Source organism: Chlamydotis macqueenii, chromosome Z, assembly GCF_036417535.1.
Source record: "Chlamydotis macqueenii isolate bChlMac1 chromosome Z, bChlMac1.mat, whole genome shotgun sequence".
Classification (NCBI taxonomy): domain Eukaryota; kingdom Metazoa; phylum Chordata; class Aves; order Otidiformes; family Otididae; genus Chlamydotis; species Chlamydotis macqueenii.
The window spans coordinates 51,745,796-51,767,622 of record NC_141593.1 but is presented as its reverse complement, the minus strand read 5'-3'; the positions used below and the strand labels follow the sequence as shown (position 1 = coordinate 51,767,622).

Here is a 21,827-nt window from a genome sequence, read left to right as displayed (position 1 = left end):
CTGTCCAGAGGGAACAGGGAAATGGAGATAACTGCTTTTTTATATATAACTCTGTAGCATTCTCTGCACTATTGACCGCTGTTTCACTGAGGCAATAACCACTCAAACTCCTTCACTTGAATCCTATTATTGTGTAATAGTTAATGTGTGTGTTTTACCTCTCCTGACCTAAACCACAACACGAGGATAAAGGCAATAGAATAAAATCAGCTGCCAGTAGTGGCCCCAGTTCATGCCACTACCACATACCTTGGTTGACAGTAGCATTTCACCCCTGTAGTGGTGATCTCACCAAGCGTGCCCTGAGGACACCATGCAATAATTTCATTATTTCTTTTGCCTGGTCATAGAAACAAATGTGTGTGTTGAAAGTTGCAAGAAGTAAGGACTATTCTGGGGTGTGCTTACACTGCAAAGTACAGTGTAATATTAAGTCTAACCTCAGCAACCCCTTGCTCTGCTTGAGCTAACCCTCAGAGAAGTACAATCGAAGCCCTGCAGACTCCACAAAGATGAGCTTCCAGGCAGGAATAGGAGGGGACGCGGCACACCTCTGCAGATAACCCCTGTCCTGGATGGCAGAGCTGATGTGGTGTACAAGTAAGGTGACACTGTTGTTGAAGGATAGCCTGGAGTCATGCCTTCAGAGGGCACTGTACCATCAATACAGCCAATGAAGAACTGGCCCAGCAGAAACAAGGGGTCCTGCCACCTGAAATTCTTGGTAGCATCCTTCATGTGCACTATATGTGCAGGTTTCCTTTGTGGTTTCCTCTTCCTCCGTAACGTTTTACTTCCTCCAGGTTTAACTGAGTTGTGCATGTTTTCTTCAGCCATTTCGCTTGCCAAACTTATTGGTTGAAAGCAATTTGAATCCAAATGAAGCAGCAAATAAATTAAGTTCGGAGAAAAGGTGCAACATTTTGACCTGGAGTTCTTTTGCTCTTCTGATCAACTGTATTAAAACTTGCTGAAAACTGATTCCAGTGCCCCAGAGTCCTAAGGCCTGAAGCCTTACAAAGCCTACAGGTCATTGCTGAAAGAGCAGGGACTCTTGTCAGGCTGATGAAGGTTAGGTACAGCTCAGCTTCCATCTTCTCCTATAGGGCAGGGAGCTCTTCTTAGGAGGTAGCGTTGAAGGAAGCAGGAGTTTTTCTTTCATTTTCCCCTCGGGAATAAGTAAACAAATTAACAGTGAGGTTGTTCAGGGGAAAAGACAGGAAGTCTATTTATATTCCAGCAGATGTCCAGGTGAGCAGAGAGCAAAAAAAAAAAAACCAAACACTAATGACATCTTAGATGTGATCCAGTCTAGATCTCTGAGTATGCTGTGCAGTTTGGAGAGGGCAGAATTCCCAAACCAGAAAGAAAAAAGTATCTGCTTCTACTCAGTGCTACTGGTTTTCCAAAGAGCAGGCTATTTCAATGGTAATTCTTATCCCAAACCTGCTGACTTCTCTGTCCACAAATTATTTTTTTTTCTATATTAAAAACAAAATATTGTTAACAAAACAGCATTGGGCAAATAGCTTGTTCTGAGACCTGATCCTGTCCTTCTCCATTTGGGTTGTCCTGGCTTTCTTACTCTGTGGCATCCAGAAATGCCCTGAGAAGTTGGTGTCACCACACAGCAAGCACAGGTCTTACTACGCAGCACAACTGCTTCAGTGACTGACTTGGACCAAACTCTGGTTTCACTTCTGCAGGTGCAAATCTGGAAGTCGCATCTGTCTAGCAAAATGTGGCTGCAGATTAAGTTGAAACATCCCAGAATAGATTGTGTGGTGTTACTTTCTAACCACATGTTGGTGGTAATGGAATCATATTTCACAATATTTGTCAAAGTACCACGTTCAGCAGAACTTTTCATGGGCATCAGAGATTTTATATTTAGAGCAAAACACTTCTTGAACTGTAGCCAGTAGTGAAGAAGCTGCTTTTTAAAAGTACAGAACCACAATGGGGGAAGTCAGCAGGCTCTCCAGGGCTCAATGTGCAGTACCTGGATAGTCAAACCCCAGACCTGCAGTTTCTTCTCTAGTCCCCTGCACTGTTCTTACCTGGCAGTGGTCTCTTGTTCAGAAACGGTTTGTCAGGTCTCCGACCGGTGCTCCCTCTCCGTCCTTGCTCAGCAGGGGTTGAGGCGCTGCTTACTTTCAATCTCCTGCTACCAAAGGTTTTCTGCTTCTGTGGAAGGGGGAGCAGGAGAAGGCATGTGTCTTTGTCTCAGCTGCCACTGTTCACAGCCCAGCATGTTTACTGGCAGGCAAAGCTAAAACCCTGACCGAGAACAGAACAGCAGAGGCGCAGACATATGCTCTGGCCTCCTCCCATAATGTGGGCAGTAACCTCCTAGAGAGAAATCAAATTTTAGCCGTTTCAGTTACTGATAAATTCTCTGAGACGTGGAGCAGACATTAATCAACACAACAATGCCTGCTTCACCTGCCAGAGGTCCTGAGATGGGGAATTAAGATAAATTTCCATTTACTCAGTGGTGTAATAGCTCACAGCTAACAGTCCCATCACAAGTGGATGGAACTAGTCAAAGGCTCACAAGTTGCCATACTCTGTGTTGAAGGCCTGTTTGGATTATTTTACCTGCAGTAAATGCAAGGTAATACAAAGTACCCTGTATCAGAAGAAAAGTGAGAAATTTCATTTTCTGCAAAGTGCCACAGAAAGAGCACACACACTAACAGCTGGTACAGAGTAGCAGATGTGTGATACCCATTGTATGACCAATGTTGACAGTCTCATGAACCTGCGTTTAAAAAAAAAAAAAAAAGATAAATAATCACATTCTGAAAACCTTCATGATTTTAGAACCTCCACTGGATTTGGTTTTTTATGTGGTAAAGTTGGCTCATTGTGAAAAAAAGATGTCTCCTATTTTAGATAGCTACTTTGTTGAAGGTCTGGATAAAGACGAAGTACCAGCGAGTTGCTTAGCATCCAGGTGGGCCCCATGCTATTGTGTGTCTGAATCCTGCATGTTTTTCTTCCTGGAAGACAAGGAGGAATCTGATACACCATTTCTCTAGGACGAGAGCTATAAGGAATAGAACTGTAAATGTTGTGCCATGCACAGTCCTCTTTCCCTCACTTAGTAACAGCTGCTCTCTTTCCTCATCTCACATACACAGACAACCTGTGCTACACCCTGGCACTCATGATGTCTTGAAGTCAAAACAGAAGCTGCTAGGCCTCAGGTTTTTGGAGTCTTGACTGATATTCATCAGTCAGCAAGGGATCATCTAACTATCCCCTTTGCTTTTCCTAATTGTTCGCTTTTTTTTCCACAAAATACCACTCAATTCTCAAGTTGAAGTAAGAATTGATTCCCTGCAGTGTCTGATAGAGCCACACTCAGTGTGGAGATGCCTGGATGTGTCTTACTCAACTGCTGTAGGTTTTGCAGGAATTTTACTCTGCCACGGAGTAGGATCAGTCAGAGCTCTGAACCCTGCACTTTGATGGGAGATTGCAGATTCCAGCTCAGAAGCGATAACTTCAAGCTGTTCTTACAGCCATTTCAGCTTTGTTGCTCAAAACCTTCTGATGAAATCTGCACAATTGAAAGCAATGTCAGAAAAAACATTGCACTTGTTTTGTTTAGCCTCCCACATAAATCATACTTTGATTTGCCTTTGCTGCTAACAATCAGCCAGACTCTCCCACCAGTGGAGTAAAGCAAAGGCCTTCCCTAAGCTATTCCCAGCTTTACAGACACCAGTGGCTGGAACAAATGTCCTGGGATACACGTATGCCTCTAGATCGCAGTGTGGTGATGTTCTCATGTACTGGATACCCTGTACTTATTTTTGGTAGATCATTCATGGGATGTACTGTGCTCCAAGAAAATTCATTCTAGTCCCTTGCCCTGTGCCTCCTCATGACGTTTAGCCATGCTATTCTTGCAGTGGATTTCTTCATTTCAGTGGCTGTAAAAACGAAGCAGCTGAGTATAGCAATTTCAGGCAAAAGACTCTTTGTGGAGTTCCAGAAAACTTTTTAAAGTGAGGCTATCTTAATGATCCCTTCACTGTCTTAGTAATCTTTTCAGTTTTATATCCTTATAGATCTACCTTTGGGATTGCGACCTCGGCAGCCATCGGTGAACTCACTCCTCAGTAGCTTTCCTTTCAGTTCAACTGGGGTGCTTAAAAGCTCAAGGATTTGGCTTCTTTCCTGCAGCAAGGAAAGGTGACAGACTCTAACTAGGAAAGACAGGGCTTTGCACCGAATCCTTATTATACATGTTAGAGTAGCCACAGAGCTGCTACTTGACACCAGGTGCCAGTTGCCACATGAGCATCTGGTAAGAGACAGTTCCTGCAGACAGACTTTTACAGCTCACGCCAACACGGCTTGCCCGAGGAGGAAGTGGCTTGCCCAAATCCGAGCAGATGAGGCCACATCACCTCTACAGGCCAGCGCTGCCGCTGTCAGGACACCCCTCTGAATTCCAGGTGTTAATCCTCTAAACGTGCCCCTCTCGTTTTTGCTGCAGTACAGCTCCCGGGCGTGGCCTCCTGTTTAACTTTTTTTTTTCCTGTAGAAATTCCTAACGGTCTTCCAAGAGGTTAGCAAAGTGTTATCTTGCAGAACTGCCAGCATACCAGGTAGAGAAAATCTTATGAGATCAAACAGCCCTTAGAGCTTCCTGCTGGCAGCTGCTTCTGAGAGCAGCTTGTAAAAGTCAGCGCTGATGACTGCGAACATGACCCCTGGTCTTGCTTTGCTCTCAACCCAGCACCAGAATCGTCACGTACACCTCATCCAGGCCCAGCCTGAGGTTTGCAGTGTACCCAGGTCTTTTCATCTGTACAGCACACTAATCAGGCTGCATATAAAGGGGCAAAATTGTTAATGTTTTTTGAAGAACAGTTCCCTCCGCCTTTTTTTTTTTTCCTTGAAATTAGATTAGTAATTCCCTTCAGGATTTCAGAATGTGAAAACTTGGATCAGCCTTAACATTCACACATCATAATATATTTTACGTTCTTATTTAGGGCCAAATACTGATCCATGTGCTTGGTTTTCAGACGGACTGCTTATTCCTTGGCATAGCCGCTCTGTTTCACAAGTACCCAGGCAGACCAGCCTGTCAGCCAGAACCTGGCACTCCTGTAGGCAATAGGATGAAGAGGGGAGAGAAATGGGATTTTGTGATCGCCAGTGCTGCAGGCAATTCAGCAGAGACAGCTTGGAGGAGAAGTAGCAAAGGAGCAAAAGCTAGAATAGGGGCTGATAATTTTTTTTTTCCCTGGGGTGAAGGTGTGGAAAAATAAACCTTATGACTCTGACTAACAATCTGCTTCCAGGCGGTGGAATTCCACGTTGCTTCCTACTACAGGCTATTAGCAACACCTCCCTACATATGCATGTATTTAACACTGATTGGTCCTGAAGGGCTTTAATTTTGGTGTCCTCCTGTCCCATTCACAAGGAAGCCAAATCGTTACTGGCAGAAATCATGAGTGCCTCTTGATCCTCCCGCTTGATCACTGGAATTGCTCATGCAGATAAGAAAGAGTAATGCTCATACCACTTCTCCCAGTGGGAAGTTCAGGAAAAAGCTTCCCTCCATGTTTGAGGCAGTTCCCATAACTTATTCCCTTTGCTGTATTTAGGCACTTCCTCATTTTGTTTTTATTCACCGTGGTATAAAGAGCTGATATTCAACTTTTTAAAATAAAAGGGAAATTTTAAAGCCATGCAGTCCCCTCATTGAGGCAACATTGCGTGGTTTGAGGCTTTCTCTTTTTGCCTGTTTATACTACAGCCCTGAAAGAGGAAGCATGTGTGGGAGTCATCCTGGCCTCCAGAGCAGCCAGTCTGATACGCAGAGGCACACCAGAGGAACAAGTCCTCTCGGCTGCTAAGGGTACTCAATACTCCTGGCCTTTAACATGAGGAAATCTTACTTCCTACAGCCTGACGAGCAAGTAGAGGAGTCAGAGCACTGGCCTCTTCCTCTCCGCTTCCTACAACAACGACATCTTCCTCCTGAGGCCCCCCGCTCCACCCTTGCTCCTGTGAACGAGCCTTTGGCACACATTAAACCCCACAAGTGTCAAGCCTGAGCATTGTTCAGATGATGTCTGTGTTTCCCTTCGCTCCACTTCCACCCACCGTTTTGCCTCTGTCCTCCTCCACGTTTGCCTCATTTCCTTTTCCTGCACCAGGCACCCCTTAAACTCAAACAGAGAAGGAAAAGAAGTGTCTTGTACAAATAGGCATGGAGGTGGGTCATAACCATTGAAAAAACAGCTAAGTAACACAGCAGCACTATTATGGGGCTTTAGTTTTCCAAACACTGTGATTTTTCAGCTGGAGTGTAGTCAGGTTATAAATTTGCTATTAGATACGTTTATGGCACTGTAAGTGATCAACAAATTAGCACTATTATTTAATTTATTTTCATTTCATCTGCTGGGCACCATCCCATTCTCAGAAAAGAGAGATGGTTTTTCCTGTTTTTCTTTTTCTTATTTTCATTTCCTTTTTCTCTTTCTTCTTCCTCTTCTTCTTCCTTTTTTTTTTTTTTTTTTTGTTGAAAAAGAATCTTGTAGTGCTCCAAGGAATACAGCAGTACCGCATCTGAACTCTGGCACTGCGTCACAGAGACCACATGAGGAGATGAGGTCAGGGTGTGGCGAGCACTAGATTCTTGCACAGTGCCAAACGAGGCTGACTGGGAAGTGTATTGGCCAGACTCACCTTCCCACCCCTCTTGCAGGTCCCCAGTTCCTGGGCCTTTGGAGCCCAGGTGGCTCTTTCCACCCCCCTTAGCAAGCAAAGAGCTCCTCGCCCTGGCAAGCGGAATGGCTGGGACAGTGGCCTTCACAGAGCCATCAGGCAGCTCCATGCTGGAAGCAGCTGCGGTGGTCAGAGCCAACACATTTCCTCCGCATGACCAGTTCTGGTGGTTGTTTGTAGGTGGCCTGCCAAGCGACTCCAGATGGGAGGGCGCAAGTCAACAAGGCCCATGCAACAAAACAATGAGGTCCAACATACTCCATCCCTGGAAACATTCAAGGCCAAGTTGGATGGGGCTCTGATCTACTTGGAGATGTCTCTGCTCCTTGCAGGGGAGGTGGACTAGATGACTTTTAAAGGTCTCTTCCAACCCTAATTATTCTATGATTCTACGATTCTAACTGGTGGCCATGGTAGGAGGGTGCCTCAGTGGATCCTGACTAGGATTATGCCATGCTACAACCTTCCATTGTCCATCTTTAGTGCCTCACCGCAGAAATCATCTGAACTTTATCAATGTTTTCCTATTTTAATGCATCAAAGTTATTTCTCTCTGTTTGCAGCAGAATAGCTCTGTTTTTCATCTATATAACAAAGGTCAAAATCAGACCTGCCCTTGCAAAGTTCCTCGAGGATTTTGGTTTTTCTTTTACAGCTGTTGGACATTTTGTTGACTTTTAAGCATGTCCAAGTATCTAATCTTTGATTGCACGTCTTACTTGTTGATGCTGGTTAAACCAAGATGAAAACTAGCTTGAAAAAGCTGTATGGTTGAATGAGCAGGAGTCTGGTAAAATTTAATTTACTTTACTGGTTAACTTTCTTTATTTGTATTTAAGAGGCTCTTTCTCTGGTAGGTAACATTTGACAAGTCACTTCACCTGGCTTGTTCTGTACTAACCCGTCCTGTCTATTTTTAGACACTAAGGTCAGCAAAGCAGGTGGTGTGTTTTGACTTGTGGTTTCTCAAACCTCTCCAGCTTGCATTTAGATAGTAATATTCTGGAGGTGAAAATCTTCAGACAGGGCCTGGGCATGGCCATAAAACACAGATGTGGTACTTTGCCTGTGTAGGTTTTCCTTTCACCATCCTGCCCTGCCCAGCAAATCTGCCAGGGACTTTCTTCCTAAACAAGGATAAAGTGGGTACTTTCTTATGACCAAAGATCGTCAGATGGGAAGTTGTTAAATAATTCAGAAATAAATTATTAAAGGTGTAGTACTGCAAAGAATGAGTTTGGTTTCTTTATTATAGAGTGGGTAATATTATTGGCTCAGTGCAAAGAGTGGTAGAAAATAGTTGGGTTCAGGATTCTATCCTAGATATTTGCCAAAGAGGCTGAGCTGTGGTAGCAGTCTTGCAATGTGTATGGCTCTGATGTCAGGGTAACTTGGTAGCTGCATCTCACAAAATACACAGTGATCAGTACAACTGACAGTACAGTTGAACTGTTGTAACACGGAAGTTCTGGAGGAAAAAAAAAAATTAATCTTGTATGAGAGCACAGATGAAAGGAGAGCATCACTAAGACATGTCCCATTTAAGTGCTGTGTGGGTGGAACAGTCTAATAACAATCTGCTGAAACGATATCTTGCACTTAAAGCACTGCCCCAGATGAGCTCCTGCCCCTGCCTCTTTTTTTTTATTATTTTTTTTTTCCCCAGCGTAAAGCTAGGCGAGTTATTTAACTACAAGGTCTCTTAATTACCCAGCCCTAGGACTGGATCAGTGTGCTACTGTTTGCCGTCCTTTCTCTTGCCTCTAGAGACCAGGCACTTCTATTTTTATTGTGTACGTTATGAGTCTTAGCGCTGTGGAGCCCTGACTTTCAGGTGTTACTGTTATAGAAGTACTGTGACTGGATTTTGTTTGTTTTTATCTTTGTGCTTAAATGTCCTGACTCACTGCAAGGAGGTGATACTTGCATCATGTCTGCTGCTTGCATGCTGCATCAGGATAATTCATCCGTATGAGGGAAAGATGGCTCACGTTAGCACAAGCTGTCAAGTGGGAGTTTTGAAGTAGGTTTGAGAAAGGACCCCCAGCCCAGCATCAAAGTGGGCAGCATGAGCTTAAAGGGCCTGTTTGTCAAAGAAAAAATAAAATATGGAGTTCATACTGTCAAATTTTTCCACTGGCAGAGGTCTATTCTGTGAGCTGTCACATTTTCCAGTGTCTGACTGTATATAATAGGAACATAAATTTCGCACCACTTAAACCAAAAAAGGTTGGCAAACTATGAGTCCAACAAGAACACAGGAGCAACAGCATGTAGGTGAAGTCAGCACTGTGCTGCAGTAGGTTGTGGAACCAAAACAGCCCTTTTGTCTCCCAGGAGGAGTAAAGAACCAGCTTTCTTCTCCTTTCTCTCTCTTCTCTCCTGTTTTCTTTGTGATGCATATTTTTATGTTTTGTTTTTTTTTAACGGGAAAAACCCAACAAAATCAAGTCACTGAGCAGGCGTGCACCAGCAACCCTCATTTCTAAATCTCACCTTCTCTCTTTAGCATCTGTTTCTGCCGTAGGTATGCAAGTTTTGCTGAGTAAGCTGTGAAGGGGAAGCACTCCCTTCCATGAGGGGCATGGGCATGGGTTTTGCAAGTCGCTGAGGAGCTTTCTGAGGCTTTTTTTCTGCTCAGGATGTGGAATTGCTGGTGGCATGGTGGGAATGCTAAAGGCTTGTCTAGGCTGAGACAAAAGGTGTACAGTGAAACGTGTTCCAACATGTTTAAAAGATCTTTCAGTGCATGTAACAGCTAGGAGTAAGTTCATTTTTGCTAACTTCTTTATATTTAATCACAATTGCTGAGGTGTCTGGGACTCACCTGAAAGTCACAAGATCCAGGAGTTATGTGGATTCATGAGAAATTTCAGCAAGCACCATAAAAACTCCAAAACACAGAAAGCAAATGTATAAAGTACGCCAGGGTCATGGTCTTTCCGAAGACACCTGTGGGCTCTTTGGAGACTGTGAGCTGGCCTCAGATCACAGATCTTAGATAAGTCGGTGTAGTTTATGCCGAGTGGAATTAATACTAGAGATTAAGGGATTCACCCTATGCTAGATCTGATGCATGTAATTTTTAACCTGTTTTAAGAAAAAAAAAAAGCAATGTTGCAGTCTTTTGCCTGCTTTGCATGACATACTGAAAGAGAGATGCAATTGCTTTTCCTGTGGAGCCATGTTCAGCCCAAAACTAGGTAGGCAGCTGCAAAGGCAGCTCAGCAACCTGCTTGAACTCACCTCTGCAAAACCGGCCCTTTGAAGAGTGCTGATGTTCAGACAGACTTGCATGCAAACCAGCTGGTGGGCCCGGGAACTAGGAAGCCACAGCTGATCAGGGTCCTTGTGAAGGAGAAGTTGAGAAGAAACAGCAGTGGTGTACTGCTGTGGGGAAAACAAGAAAAAAGAAAGTTTGTAATGTGCAGGCAGAGTTTTCATATGTAACACACCCAAAGCAATTCCCTTCTCCACTGGATGGCAGCAGTACTGTATCTTGGTTTGGAAATCGTTCCCAGGCCACAGCACAACCATGGAAATAACGAGAGGTCTAGGAAGTGGCAGATTGGCTGTTGAGACTGGAAAAGATACAAGATGAACACAACAAAAAGTTTTAAATACTTAAGAAGGAGAGAGAGAGAAAAAGAATAAATTTCCACAACTGGAGAGCTTATGGGTTGGAGCTGTGGCAATGAAGCTTGGACTAGACCTGAGGGGAAGCATTCCTGCAGCAGTGAGGCAGTAGGAGAGGTGGCAGGGCCTCTATCAGGGGATGTCTTTAAGAGCAGGTCAAGCAAAACTCCACTGAGAATAAGCTAGATATAGCTGAGTCCATCATGGGCCCAGAAGGTAGACTTGATGATCTCCTGCTCTCTGTTCTGAAAGACTTGCTTGCCTTTTGGTAAGGGTGATGGCAAGAAGTGCAACATCTGTGACATTCTAGATAGGACCATTTGCTAGTTTGGAGGTCAAATATTCCCTTCCCTCCCTCACCAACCCCTTGTGTTGGATATACCATGCACTGTGGAGCATGCTACTGGTTTTGCACTTGCAGGGCTTTCTTTGGTTTTATAGAGATGGATCCTTATCCTTGGATTCATCCTTGAGTTCTTGATTCATCACCACCACAACAAGGGCTAGCTTCATGCTGTGCCAGTCAGGCCAGGATGATGTGGCCATCATCCTGCTCTGAGTGGATCGCAAAATAAGAGTAGAACTTAAATGTGTGGGGGTCTGTCACGCTCCGATTTCGGGTGGGAGGAAGGCCCCCTTGCGTTCTAGCCGACCTCAGACAAGTCTGGGAGGCGAGGGGCGGCTAGACCAACCTCACACACACCGGAGCATGGTTTTGTTCGTATTTCTCGGGAACAGAATTAAGACTCAAAACGGAGTCAAGCGCCAGGTAACTTTATTAACCCGACAAGAAGTTCGCAAATGCAAGAGAAAGGAGAGAAAGAAAGGAAAGAGGGAAGAGTTTCAGTTGCAATAGCTACCACCACGGAGCTGCGGCGTCCCGACAGTCCAGTTGACTCGGTGGGGGAAACGTTCTGTCCGATGTTGGTCATTTCTGTCCTTTTATCGTTCGTCTTATCCACGTCACATATTCCAAGAGCGGGTTTGCTTGGCCGCACCCCTCACCTGGCGGTGATACGCATGCCCAATACTGTCTCTGGGCCCCTCTGTTTTTCTGGCCTGGGTCTGGGCGCATACGTAGGAGTAAGGCTAAATTTTGCAGAATCAGCTCTGCATTCAGGTTTGTGGGAAAATAGGAGGAAAAAACAGGAAGCTTCCAGTCTTGTGGCTTGACTGGCTTGCAAGATAAGGGAATCATCTTGCAGGAAAAAACAGGAAGACTCCAGGCCTATGGTTTGACTGATGTACCATTGTTTAGGTGATGGTTTGATGCTTCGACAATGTTGAGACAAACATTCGACACAGTCTCTCACACCACCCCGTGGCTCAACATTATTGCCTCAGGGATGGGGTTCCGTGGTGGCATAATGATAAAGGAAAGGGGAAAGAAAAAAAAAAAAGAGAAGAGAGAAAGAGAAAAAAAAAAGATATATACAATTCTAAACATTATTGTTTGTCAGGCAAGTTAGTGTATATAAATGCTAAATACATTGATTTAATTAACAATATCTTATCTAACTAAATGATCTTAACATATCTAAATTTAATTAACAATATTTATCTTATCTGAGTAAATGGTTTTAACATATAAGCATGTGTCCCAGGCCAAGTTTGAGGCTTATGGCTCTGGGGGTTCAGAAGAAGCAAGTAATTGTTTACAAGGACAATCACAAGGTAAACAAAGACAAACCAACAAAACTATAGCAATGCACCACTTCATAAATGTCCCAAGATACAGCACCATCAAAATGTTAAGCATTTTGTTCATTTTTTTTGCGACCATTTTTCTTCAGCAAAACAGTTCACTTTTTGCCTTTTGGTGAAGCTGGCGACTAGGTCCTTGTGGAGCTGGTAGCTGTGTGATCCACTGGAATTTGGGTCTGGATACGCAGCAGGAAAGTGGATTTCCACGCCTCCAACTCAGAACACAGTAAATAAACAATAACACTATAAATTTGCTGTCAATTTTATATCACCCCATGGATCCATGGTGGTTTCAAAAAAAAAAAAAGAAACAAACAAACATCTCATATAATTTCTACTGCTGGTTGTCTGGTTCAGTTCTTTCCATTGTCCAGCGATGTTGAGACATTAATTAACCTTTTCAGTCTCTATACCACCCCGTGGCTCAGCATCGCTCACCGAGGTTGAAGGGGGAAAAAGAAAAAGAAAGGGGAAAAAGGAAAGAAAAAAAGAAAAAGGGAAAAGGGGTGGGAAGAAAGGGTAAGGGGACTTGGTTATGCTTATATGTGGCCACAAAATGGGTTTATATTGTTGTATGATACGTTGAGGTGTTTCTTCATTTTTAATATGGACCACCCCAAGGTAACATATCTTAATCCAGTTCACATATAGCACTTTGTGGATATGATGTTCAGAGATCCAATGATGTCAAATAACCTATTCAAAATCATACATATAACACAAATAAAGATTAATAGGTTAACAATTAATTTCTATATTAATCATCAAAAACATAGATTCAAATATCAATATAAGGACCATTTTTCCCACCCTGTGAGTCCTAAAAATCAAGTTTTAGGTAGGTTTCCAGGTTTGCCTTCAAACAGGGGGGGTAACAAACATGGTTTTTGGGGAAAGCTATCTGTCTATCTGACAGATAGACCACTTTTAAATTTTATATGTCATCAATTGGAAAATCATCTGGAGCCATTCTCTGCCAGTTGTGGTGTGGCTGATATAGACTCCTCAGGAGTGGGACAGTGTTTTTCCTGTGTTTTCCCAAAAATGGGGTGACTGCGCCTGCGCCAGTTTGGAGCTGTGGGCTTGAGGGCAAGCTGGACTACTACCCAGGATTCCCGCTTCAGTACCAACATCCTCCGGAAGAAGGAACTGCGTATACGAACCCCAAGATCCGTTTCTAGATCTTTCCAAGGCGGGGGGGGGGACTGCGCCTGCGCAATCCCAGACTTGGAATTTATAAAAGGGGCAACGGCAAGGTGCCACGCACATGCACACCACCTGAGCAGCAGGAGTCACCACCTGCGGCACCCATTTTCAAGATGTCGGCAGATGCACCAGCAGTAAGTGTTCTCTTTTCCTTCATTCCTTTACTTTTCCTGTTGCTTGGCTATAGTGGTGTAATGTTCTCTTATCATTAGCTGGCGCCGCTTGGTGAAGACGAGAGACCTGAACAAGCACCCGATCACCAAGCGAGGCGATCAGTGAGGTAGGTATCATTGATCTCAAGAGGTCTCCTTTAACTTTCGTGGTTGTTAAGGTTTTCTTTTTGTTGCTGTTCCACTTCCAGCTTCATGATACCTGCTGCGGGGGCAGAGAGAGAGAGAGAGCTGGCGCTGCCCACAGCGAAGGTGTTGAAGAGGTTGATTGGGGGCGTCTGAGAATGTTAATTTGTTTACTGTTAGTGGTTGCAATTTTTGGTGCTCTTTTTATGTTGGGCTTTTTGCTGTACTGTTACTACTACGATTGTTGTATATAAGCTGTTTTCACATTTTTTTGTTTGTTTGTTTTGTGTGTTGTTAGTTATTGTTAGTCTAGTTAATATATGTTTTACAATAAAGTTCAGTTTCGCAGTTCATCAGGAGGTCTCTTGTTCACTTCTATGGTGGATCTGTAAGCAAAGGCGGGAAGTTTGCGGAGGCGGGGGGGGAAGGGGAAACTGCCACGCGGTTTGGCTGACAAAAGCCAATAGTCTCTATAGCAAACAGAACAGTTAAAAATGGCAAAGTTATATGATTTTAACAGTTACGCGTTCAGTTTGCCGTACAAATCTGATATATTTAACCCCATCGGGTGAAGTCACAGTGACCGCTTGCATTCGAGTCACTACGCTTTGGATTAATTGAATTAGGCACGGTATAACACAAGGCAAAAACATTAAGGCTGCTAACCCACATAGCAAATAAAATAAAAGCCGTTTTATCCATGGTGTTCCTGGTAGCCAGGACCACAAACCACCATCCCAGCCATCCCAGCCATTCCATGTCTGAGTGGGGACATGGGCTAGTTTTCTAATGTCTGAGGTCAGTTGTAGACCCACCTCACCAACATCACTGATTTTTAAACAACAATTAGAAATATTTAGCTTCCCACATACTCATCCCTCTTCAGCCAACAAATAATCCAAAACCATGCGGTGTTGCAGGATCGCAGTGCGCATCTCTCGAGATTGTTGATTCAAGAGATCTATAGCATCAGCAATTTTGTTGGTAATGATTTCCAAAACTGCCTGCAAACGGATTTAAGTTATAAATTGGTTCCCGGGCCCCTGTTATCAGGTCATTAGGATTCCAGGTGGCCGGGCCATAATGCTGTATTATCCTTTCGGGAGGCCACTCATTTTTCCCCCATTTTTGTGTTCCACCTATTTCAATCTCGATAGCTCGCTTATTGCGTGCAACATCTTCGTCACCCAGGTTATCATACAGTTTCACTTCTAATCGGGGACTCTCTGTTTCTGGAAGCAGGAAAAATAGAGGCCGGATAATTCCAATATAACAAACCCCTGACCAGTTTGCTGGTAGTATTTTGTAGGCAGTGTGTCCACAGATCCAGTAATGTCCTTTTCTGGCTCTGACCCCTCCAGCAAACGGTCCAGCTGCAGTCCGTGGATGTTGCAAGTAAGTTGTATTATAGTCTCCTAAAGGGCTAAAGAAGGTGGTGTCACGTTTTCCCAGCTGACTATATGTTTGCCCAGTGCAGTACCAAGCACCCGTGTCTTTTTTCCACTCACAAGTTTGAATATAACCTCGGCCATTGGGCCACCAAGCGTCAAAGGATTCATTTTTATTTGACCAAAATCCACCAAAACTCTTACTGCGTCCGGCTTTATTAACCCACATCCATATGCTAAGACTAACATCTTTGTTAATTAACTTATATGTGAGTGTCCACTGACATCTGCTTTCCCCCACACTGACTCCTCCATTTTGGGTGCGATTTAAGCAGTATCTTTAAATATATATATAATTAATAATATTTTATTATTATTATATATTAAATATGTTCATTATATATATTATTATATATATAAAATATATATTATAATATCTTTAAACATATGGCAGGGAATTGAATTGGCCATGTTTTGGAATCGTCCCAAGTGGTGTTATTGACCTCTCTGTAATTGCTCATGATTTGTCCTGGCGTGAGGGGCATGGAGGTCCAGGGCCAGCTTGATAGTCCTAGAGGTCCTCCACACACCCAGCAATGGCTTAAGTTAAAAGTTTCACTCACAGATTTTGCTAACAAAAAAAACCTCATTACTGTCAAAGGAATTCTGAAGGTAGAGGAGGGGGGGGATGAGCTGGCCTGTCTTCCCCACCTCGGACAAATCCCCAGAGCAATATAATTGAGAGAAAAACAGTGTTTACAAACATCTTCACTGATAGGTTTTATTACTTCCTCTGCAGGCGTGTCGGGTTCTGGTCTGGTGCTTTCTTCCTCCTACAAAACAGAACTCTCTTCTCGGGTGAGAGAAAGAGGAAGAGGAAAAAAAAAAAGAAAAAGCAGCCATGAGGTGCAAGGGGTGGGTGGGTCGGGGGGGGCTTCTGTTTGCCTCGGGTGAGAGAAAGAGGAGAGAGAGGAAAAAAAAAAAAAAGGAAAAAGCGACCGAGAGGCGCGAGGTGGGGGGGGCGCCTCTGTTTGCTTAGGTGGTTGTCAGTTTGTCTAAAATGAAGGAATTATCCATCGGGTGTTAATTTTATGTTCCTTCCCAGAGGCATCTCTTGCCTTCCATGCATATATGTTCAGAGGGCTAGTGAGTACCAGTGGTACAGTTCCGATGGTGGGTAGCTCGACCAAAACAGGTTGTCCTGGAAAATGGGAAGGGTTTTGTTTGTGGTCAGGGCCCGAGATGGCAGGTACCAAGGAGGGGGGTTTTGGACAAAAAGCCGTGAGTCTAGGGCACCCGTTTATTCCCCACCGGTCGTTTACTCGTCGAACAGCATCCCACAATCGATTGGCCCAATTTGCCTCTTGGGGTTTCAGAAATCGCTATGCCCAAAAGATTTGTTGGAAAAGGGCCTATTGCAACCTTAGTGTGCACTGGATCTTCCTCCCTGGGCAACCATAATGTTACTGAGGCCATAGATACTGATTGGGTTTTTCCCAAAGCATTTAAAATAATAAGGTTTTTTGACAAAGTCAAAATTCCACATTGCTCCACCTCAGTTTGCATCAGTGCAGTGATTTGTGCTCCTGTATCAATTAAAAAGGTTACTGTTTTTTTCTGTGGCCCTACAGCCACTGTAATCAATAAATCTCCTCTCATATTTAAGGTGAGTTGCTTTATAAACATCCACCCTCCGTTTCCCCCCCCACTTCGGGGAACGGAGGAACTAGTTTCCCGTCACCCTCTTTTCTGCATCAGTTTCTTCCCTAAGGTCTATCAAAGGTGGGGCACTAGGGGTTGTTCCAAAATTGACTTTTCGCCCTGACCATGTTTCTACGAATTTCCCCAATTTCTGGGTTGGAAGCCCATCCATTAAATCTCGGGGAATGCCTGTCTGGAGCCCCAGTTGCCACCATTCCTGACGGCTGAGGGGTCTCCCTCTCCGAGAATCAGTAAGTCGGATCAACTTAGAATCGGGACTTTTCTTGACCAGTGCTGGCCGCCCTTCACCTTTTCCTGCGGCTCGTACAGCTCTGGTTTCGGTTCTTTGCCCGAATCCATCAACGGGACCATATTTTCTCCCAAAATTTATGAGTTCTTGTGCTACTTCCCCCCATGTCCACACTTTCCTCCCTGTTCTTCTGTGATCGGGGTCACTGTTCCCTCCAGAGCACCAGTAAGTCTATCTGCTACAGGGGTACTTTGTATCTTCCCCTGTAGCTGGATCCCAATGGGTTTCAGGGAGTCAGGAAGTCCTCGAATTAGAGGAGTCATCCGTTCGGGATCCACAGGCATCATCATTGGAGAGCCCTGGTTAGGTTTGAGCTCTCTATCATACATCATTTGCAAACAAGCAGCCTTTTGCACACTCTCTACCAGTTGATCCACTGTGCCTGTGATGGCTAGGGGGTCCCCTCTTTCCAAAGGGTTCAGCCCTCCAGCCCAATATGCTGCCTTCTGTGTCAAAGACCATGGGGCCCGATAATTATCGGTAGTTAAAAATACGCCCGGACCCCAATATCCTTCTGCTTCCCTTTCTGACAACAAGATTCCATCCCCCCCAACAACGACACTCTCCAAACATACTCTGTTTCCGATTCCTTTGGAGTCCTTGCAAAATCCTTCCTTAATTTTGCCAACTCAGTTGCTATAAACGGAACCTCTTTAGTAATAACTTGGGGACGGTTGTCGGTTTCCCCCTCATACACATATTCAGTTTTAACTAGGGGATACATGTGAGGAGGATTCTCTATAATTTCTTTTGCTTTTTGCAAGTCCTCCTGAGGATAGATTTGTCTGATCCCCTTCTCTTCTAACTTCGATTCCACCTCTCCACATGAGTCATTCTCTCTCCACAATTCTTCCTTCAAAGTTTCCTTTAGCAACACATTCCGGTGTTTCTCTTCCTCTAACAACTGCTGGGTATCTTTTAATTGTTCTTCTCGTAAGGATTCAACTGCCAGTTTCAAAGAGTCTATCACGGCATTATCTTGACACAATATCTGCCTCCTATCTTCTATAGCTGCTGCCAGATTTGCTCCTAAAACAGCACAAACTATAGATTTTCCCTTCCCGGGCCTAAGTTTAGAGCCCTTCTGTAATATCATGATCCTATCCACTATACTCTGCGGTTGGAACCAATGATTTTTCACCCATTCTTGTCCTTGGAGGGACGGGCGAGCATGATAATTTTCCAAAAGGTCATCCAATTTATCTAAATCCCCATTCGATACCGTCATGGGGATCTCATCACGAACATTTACAGATTTGCAAGCACCCATCTCACCAAAGAGGGGTTATTTCGTCCTGAAAGGGCCGCACCTTAATTTTCTACCACAATTCCACACACACACACACACACACTCAGGAGGCCACACCTTTCAAATTTCACTTATTTCACCAAGAGGAGTTATTTCGTCCTGAGAGGGACACACCTTAAATTTCTACCACAATTCCCCCCATAGACTCTCAGGAGGCCACAACTTTCAAATTTCACTTATTTCACCAAGAGGGGTTATTTCGTCCTGAGAGGGACACACCTTAAATTTCTACCACAATTCCCCTCATACACTCTCAGGATGACACACCTTTCAAATTTCTCACAAAAAAAAAAAAAGACTCGTTTTTCGCCCAATTCTGTCACTTCGTCCTTCTCCGGCTGTTTTCCTCGTGGACAAACAGAACCGTGGATCCGGACTCCGCACTCGCTTCGTACCAATGTACGTCTCAGTCACACACGCACACACTAGAGTCTCTAATAAAGCATCTGGACACTTTCTGTTTCTCCAAGAATCCTGCCGACTACGCCAATTAAATAATGTCACGCTCCGATTTCGGGTGGGAGGAAGGCCCCCTTGCGTTCTAGCCGACCTCAGACAAGTCTGGGAGGCGAGGGGCGGCTAGACCAACCTCACACACACCGGAGCATGGTTTTGTTTGTATTTCTCGGGAACAGAATTAAGACTCAAAACGGAGTCAAGCGCCAGGTAACTTTATTAACCCGACAAGAAGTTCGCAAATGCAAGAGAAAGGAGAGAAAGAAAGGAAAGAGGGAAGAGTTTCAGTTGCAATAGCTACCACCACGGAGCTGCGGCGTCCCGACAGTCCAGTTGACTCGGTGGGGGAAACGTTCTGTCCGATGTTGGTCATTTCTGTCCTTTTATCGTTTGTCTTATCCACGTCACATATTCCAAGAGCGGGTTTGCTTGGCCGCACCCCTCACCTGGCGGTGATATGCATGCCCAATACCGTCTCTGGGCCCCTCTGTTTTTCTGGCCTCGGTCTGGGCGCATACGTAGGGGTAAGGCTAAATTTTGCAGAATCAGCTCTGCATTCAGGTTTGTGGGAAAATAGGAGGAAAAAACAGGAAGCTTCCAGTCTTGTGGCTTGACTGGCTTGCAAGATAAGGGAATCATCTTGCAGGAAAAAACAGGAAGACTCCAGTCCTATGGTTTGACTGATGTACCATTGTTTGGGTGATGGTTTGACGCTTCGACAATGTTGAGACAAACATTCGACACAGTCTCTCACAGGGTCTCCTCATTCCAAATAAATATCCTTTTTATACAAACACAGTGCTTAGGAGAGGTATTGTGGGTAATTTGTCCTTCCTTGCAAGGGTGTAGATGAGCACTGTGTCCTGGACATAAAAAGCTGGAGAACCATTTCGCACTCACATAACCCAGGATGCAGTGGCAGCTGTTCCGTTGGGTTGGGAGCTGCTGTCATAAAATGTGTCTGTCTCCAAAGCATTTAAAGGACACACCAAGCTGAACATGTTCAAGCTTCTCACCATGTCATTACTCTGCTATTTAATGGTGACTCACTAGAAGCTCGTCAGTGACAGCAGCTGCATTAATGCCTGTGGCTTCTGTCGCCTACCAGCACAAATATTTTTTACCATTGTTATCTTAAAAATAATGTTTGAAATATGTGAGCTCTGTTGAGATGAGCTATTGTCTCATTACAGGTCTCTGCTGTAAACAGCACACCAAGTTTCCCTGGTTTGATGCACTGTGCCTATCAAACAGAGATAAGATTGCTGGCTTCCTCAGTAATTCCTTATTGCTTGAGAAGACTCTTGCAAGGTTCAGTTCTGCAAGCTCTGTAAGGAGGCAGGCAGGCAACGGCAGTGGTGCTCATAGTGGTGGTGCTGGTGCCTCGAGAAAAGGCAGACCTTACTGAACAGCAGTGGTAGCACTTCAGTGCCTAAGTGCGGAAAGTCCTTAACGTTGCTGTTCTGCTTTCCCTCTCACATTCCTTGCTCATTCCAGCACACCACACTTCATCTAGTCAGTTCTGGAGCATGAAGACCATGTCTCTCTTTTTTTTTTTTTTTGCCCTGAAAAGCCATTTCAGAAACTGCTTGCCCATGCCAAAAATAACAATGAATGCCTGAGTGTCTTTTCCCAGTGAAGGGAATCATACGGAGCAGCCGACTGTGTGACATCCTGATAGCATCACCTCTCTGATAAGTCCCAGAAGGTTATGAGCTGCTGCTGGAAAATCTCTGAGGCCCTAGATGAAGCTTTGTAGCACTTCCCAAGAAGTCTGCAGCCACAGCCCCTTGCTTCCTCTGCAGTTCCAGCTGGGTTGAGAGCTGGCACTCGGGTCTCACAACTCATTGAGCAGTGGTGTCTGAACACCTTGTTGGCATGTTTCCTTTGAGGATGTGATAGTGATATGGGTTGTGTTGTCTTCACTGACCTTTTGCAAATCAGGACTTGAGTTCCTTAAAGCACTAGAATGGCTTCCCCTCTAAAACACCTGTGTAGCATGGGTATTTTACTTTGCAGTTACTAGTTCACCATGGATCACAGTCCCACCCAGAAATGGCACTGATGCATTATTTGCCTTTTCCAGTGCACAGCCTTTACAGCAAGAGAGAAAATACAGATAAAAAGCTGGGGAGGTTTTTTTTGTTTGTTTTCTAGAAAGCAATTTAAGCGAAGTAACATAATTTTAAAAAAATGCTCCATTTGGCTGATGCAAATCTAGTTTTGCTTATCAAATTTTAAAGTAAAACATCTCATTTTCTCATTTCTCATTTTTGTCAGTTTTCATTCATACCAATACAAAAACCAATATTTTTGTTTTCCTCAACTATTACAGAGCATTGTTTAACTTTTTCTTCAAAACTCTGCAAGGAAAAAAATACCTATCTGCACCACATCTAACTGGGACTGCTATAATTGTAATATCAATTGGCATGTTTACTGTATTAAGAATACAATGAATAGCAGCCCCAGTTCCCTATGGGAACTGTGAAGTACTATTGCACTATAAAAATATATATATATTTTTTAATTAATTAGTAACAAGGCGGCTCTGAGTCTGCACAGCACAAACCGCAGGAGGAGACATCAGAGATGGGACAGTGGGCTGGCTGTGGGCCCCCTCCACCTCCCTCCCCCCTGCAGGGAAGCCCTGGTACCTTTTTGAGTCTGGGAGCGGACATCGTCTATGCTTGCTGCCTGAGCATGGGGGCTGGGAGAGTAATCCTTCACAACACTGGTACCAAATAAAAGAAAACAATAAAGCACCACAACTGTGCACGAAGTTTCACTGTTGACAGAAACAGTAGGAAGCAAACATGCGCAAGGGGAGTATCTTCCCTACCGCTAAGCTGCAGGGAGTTTTGCTCAGGAATTCTGCAAGTCAGTCTCAGAATGAGCCTGATTATCATTTGTAAACCAGGTCCCCCGCAGGGTCATAAGCCCTGCCAGCAGACCTGCTCCAGCACAGGCTCTCCATGGGCTGCAGTGTTCTCCAGGCCACATCCACCTGCTCCAGTATGGGGCCCTTCGTAGGCTGCAGGGTGGACATCAGCTCC

General features: G+C 44.4%; 1 protein-coding gene across 1 annotated transcript; it reads right to left on the bottom strand.

Annotated features, from left to right (window-relative positions):
• Positions 1–16,721: 16,721 nt before the first annotated feature.
• On the bottom strand, positions 16,722–18,276 carry LOC147596336 (uncharacterized). The gene is given in 3 exon segments (XM_086771354.1): positions 16,722–17,149; positions 17,152–17,559; positions 17,562–18,276. Coding segments are annotated over 3 exon segments (1,551 nt in total).
• Between the last annotated feature and the right edge of the window lie 3,551 nt (positions 18,277–21,827).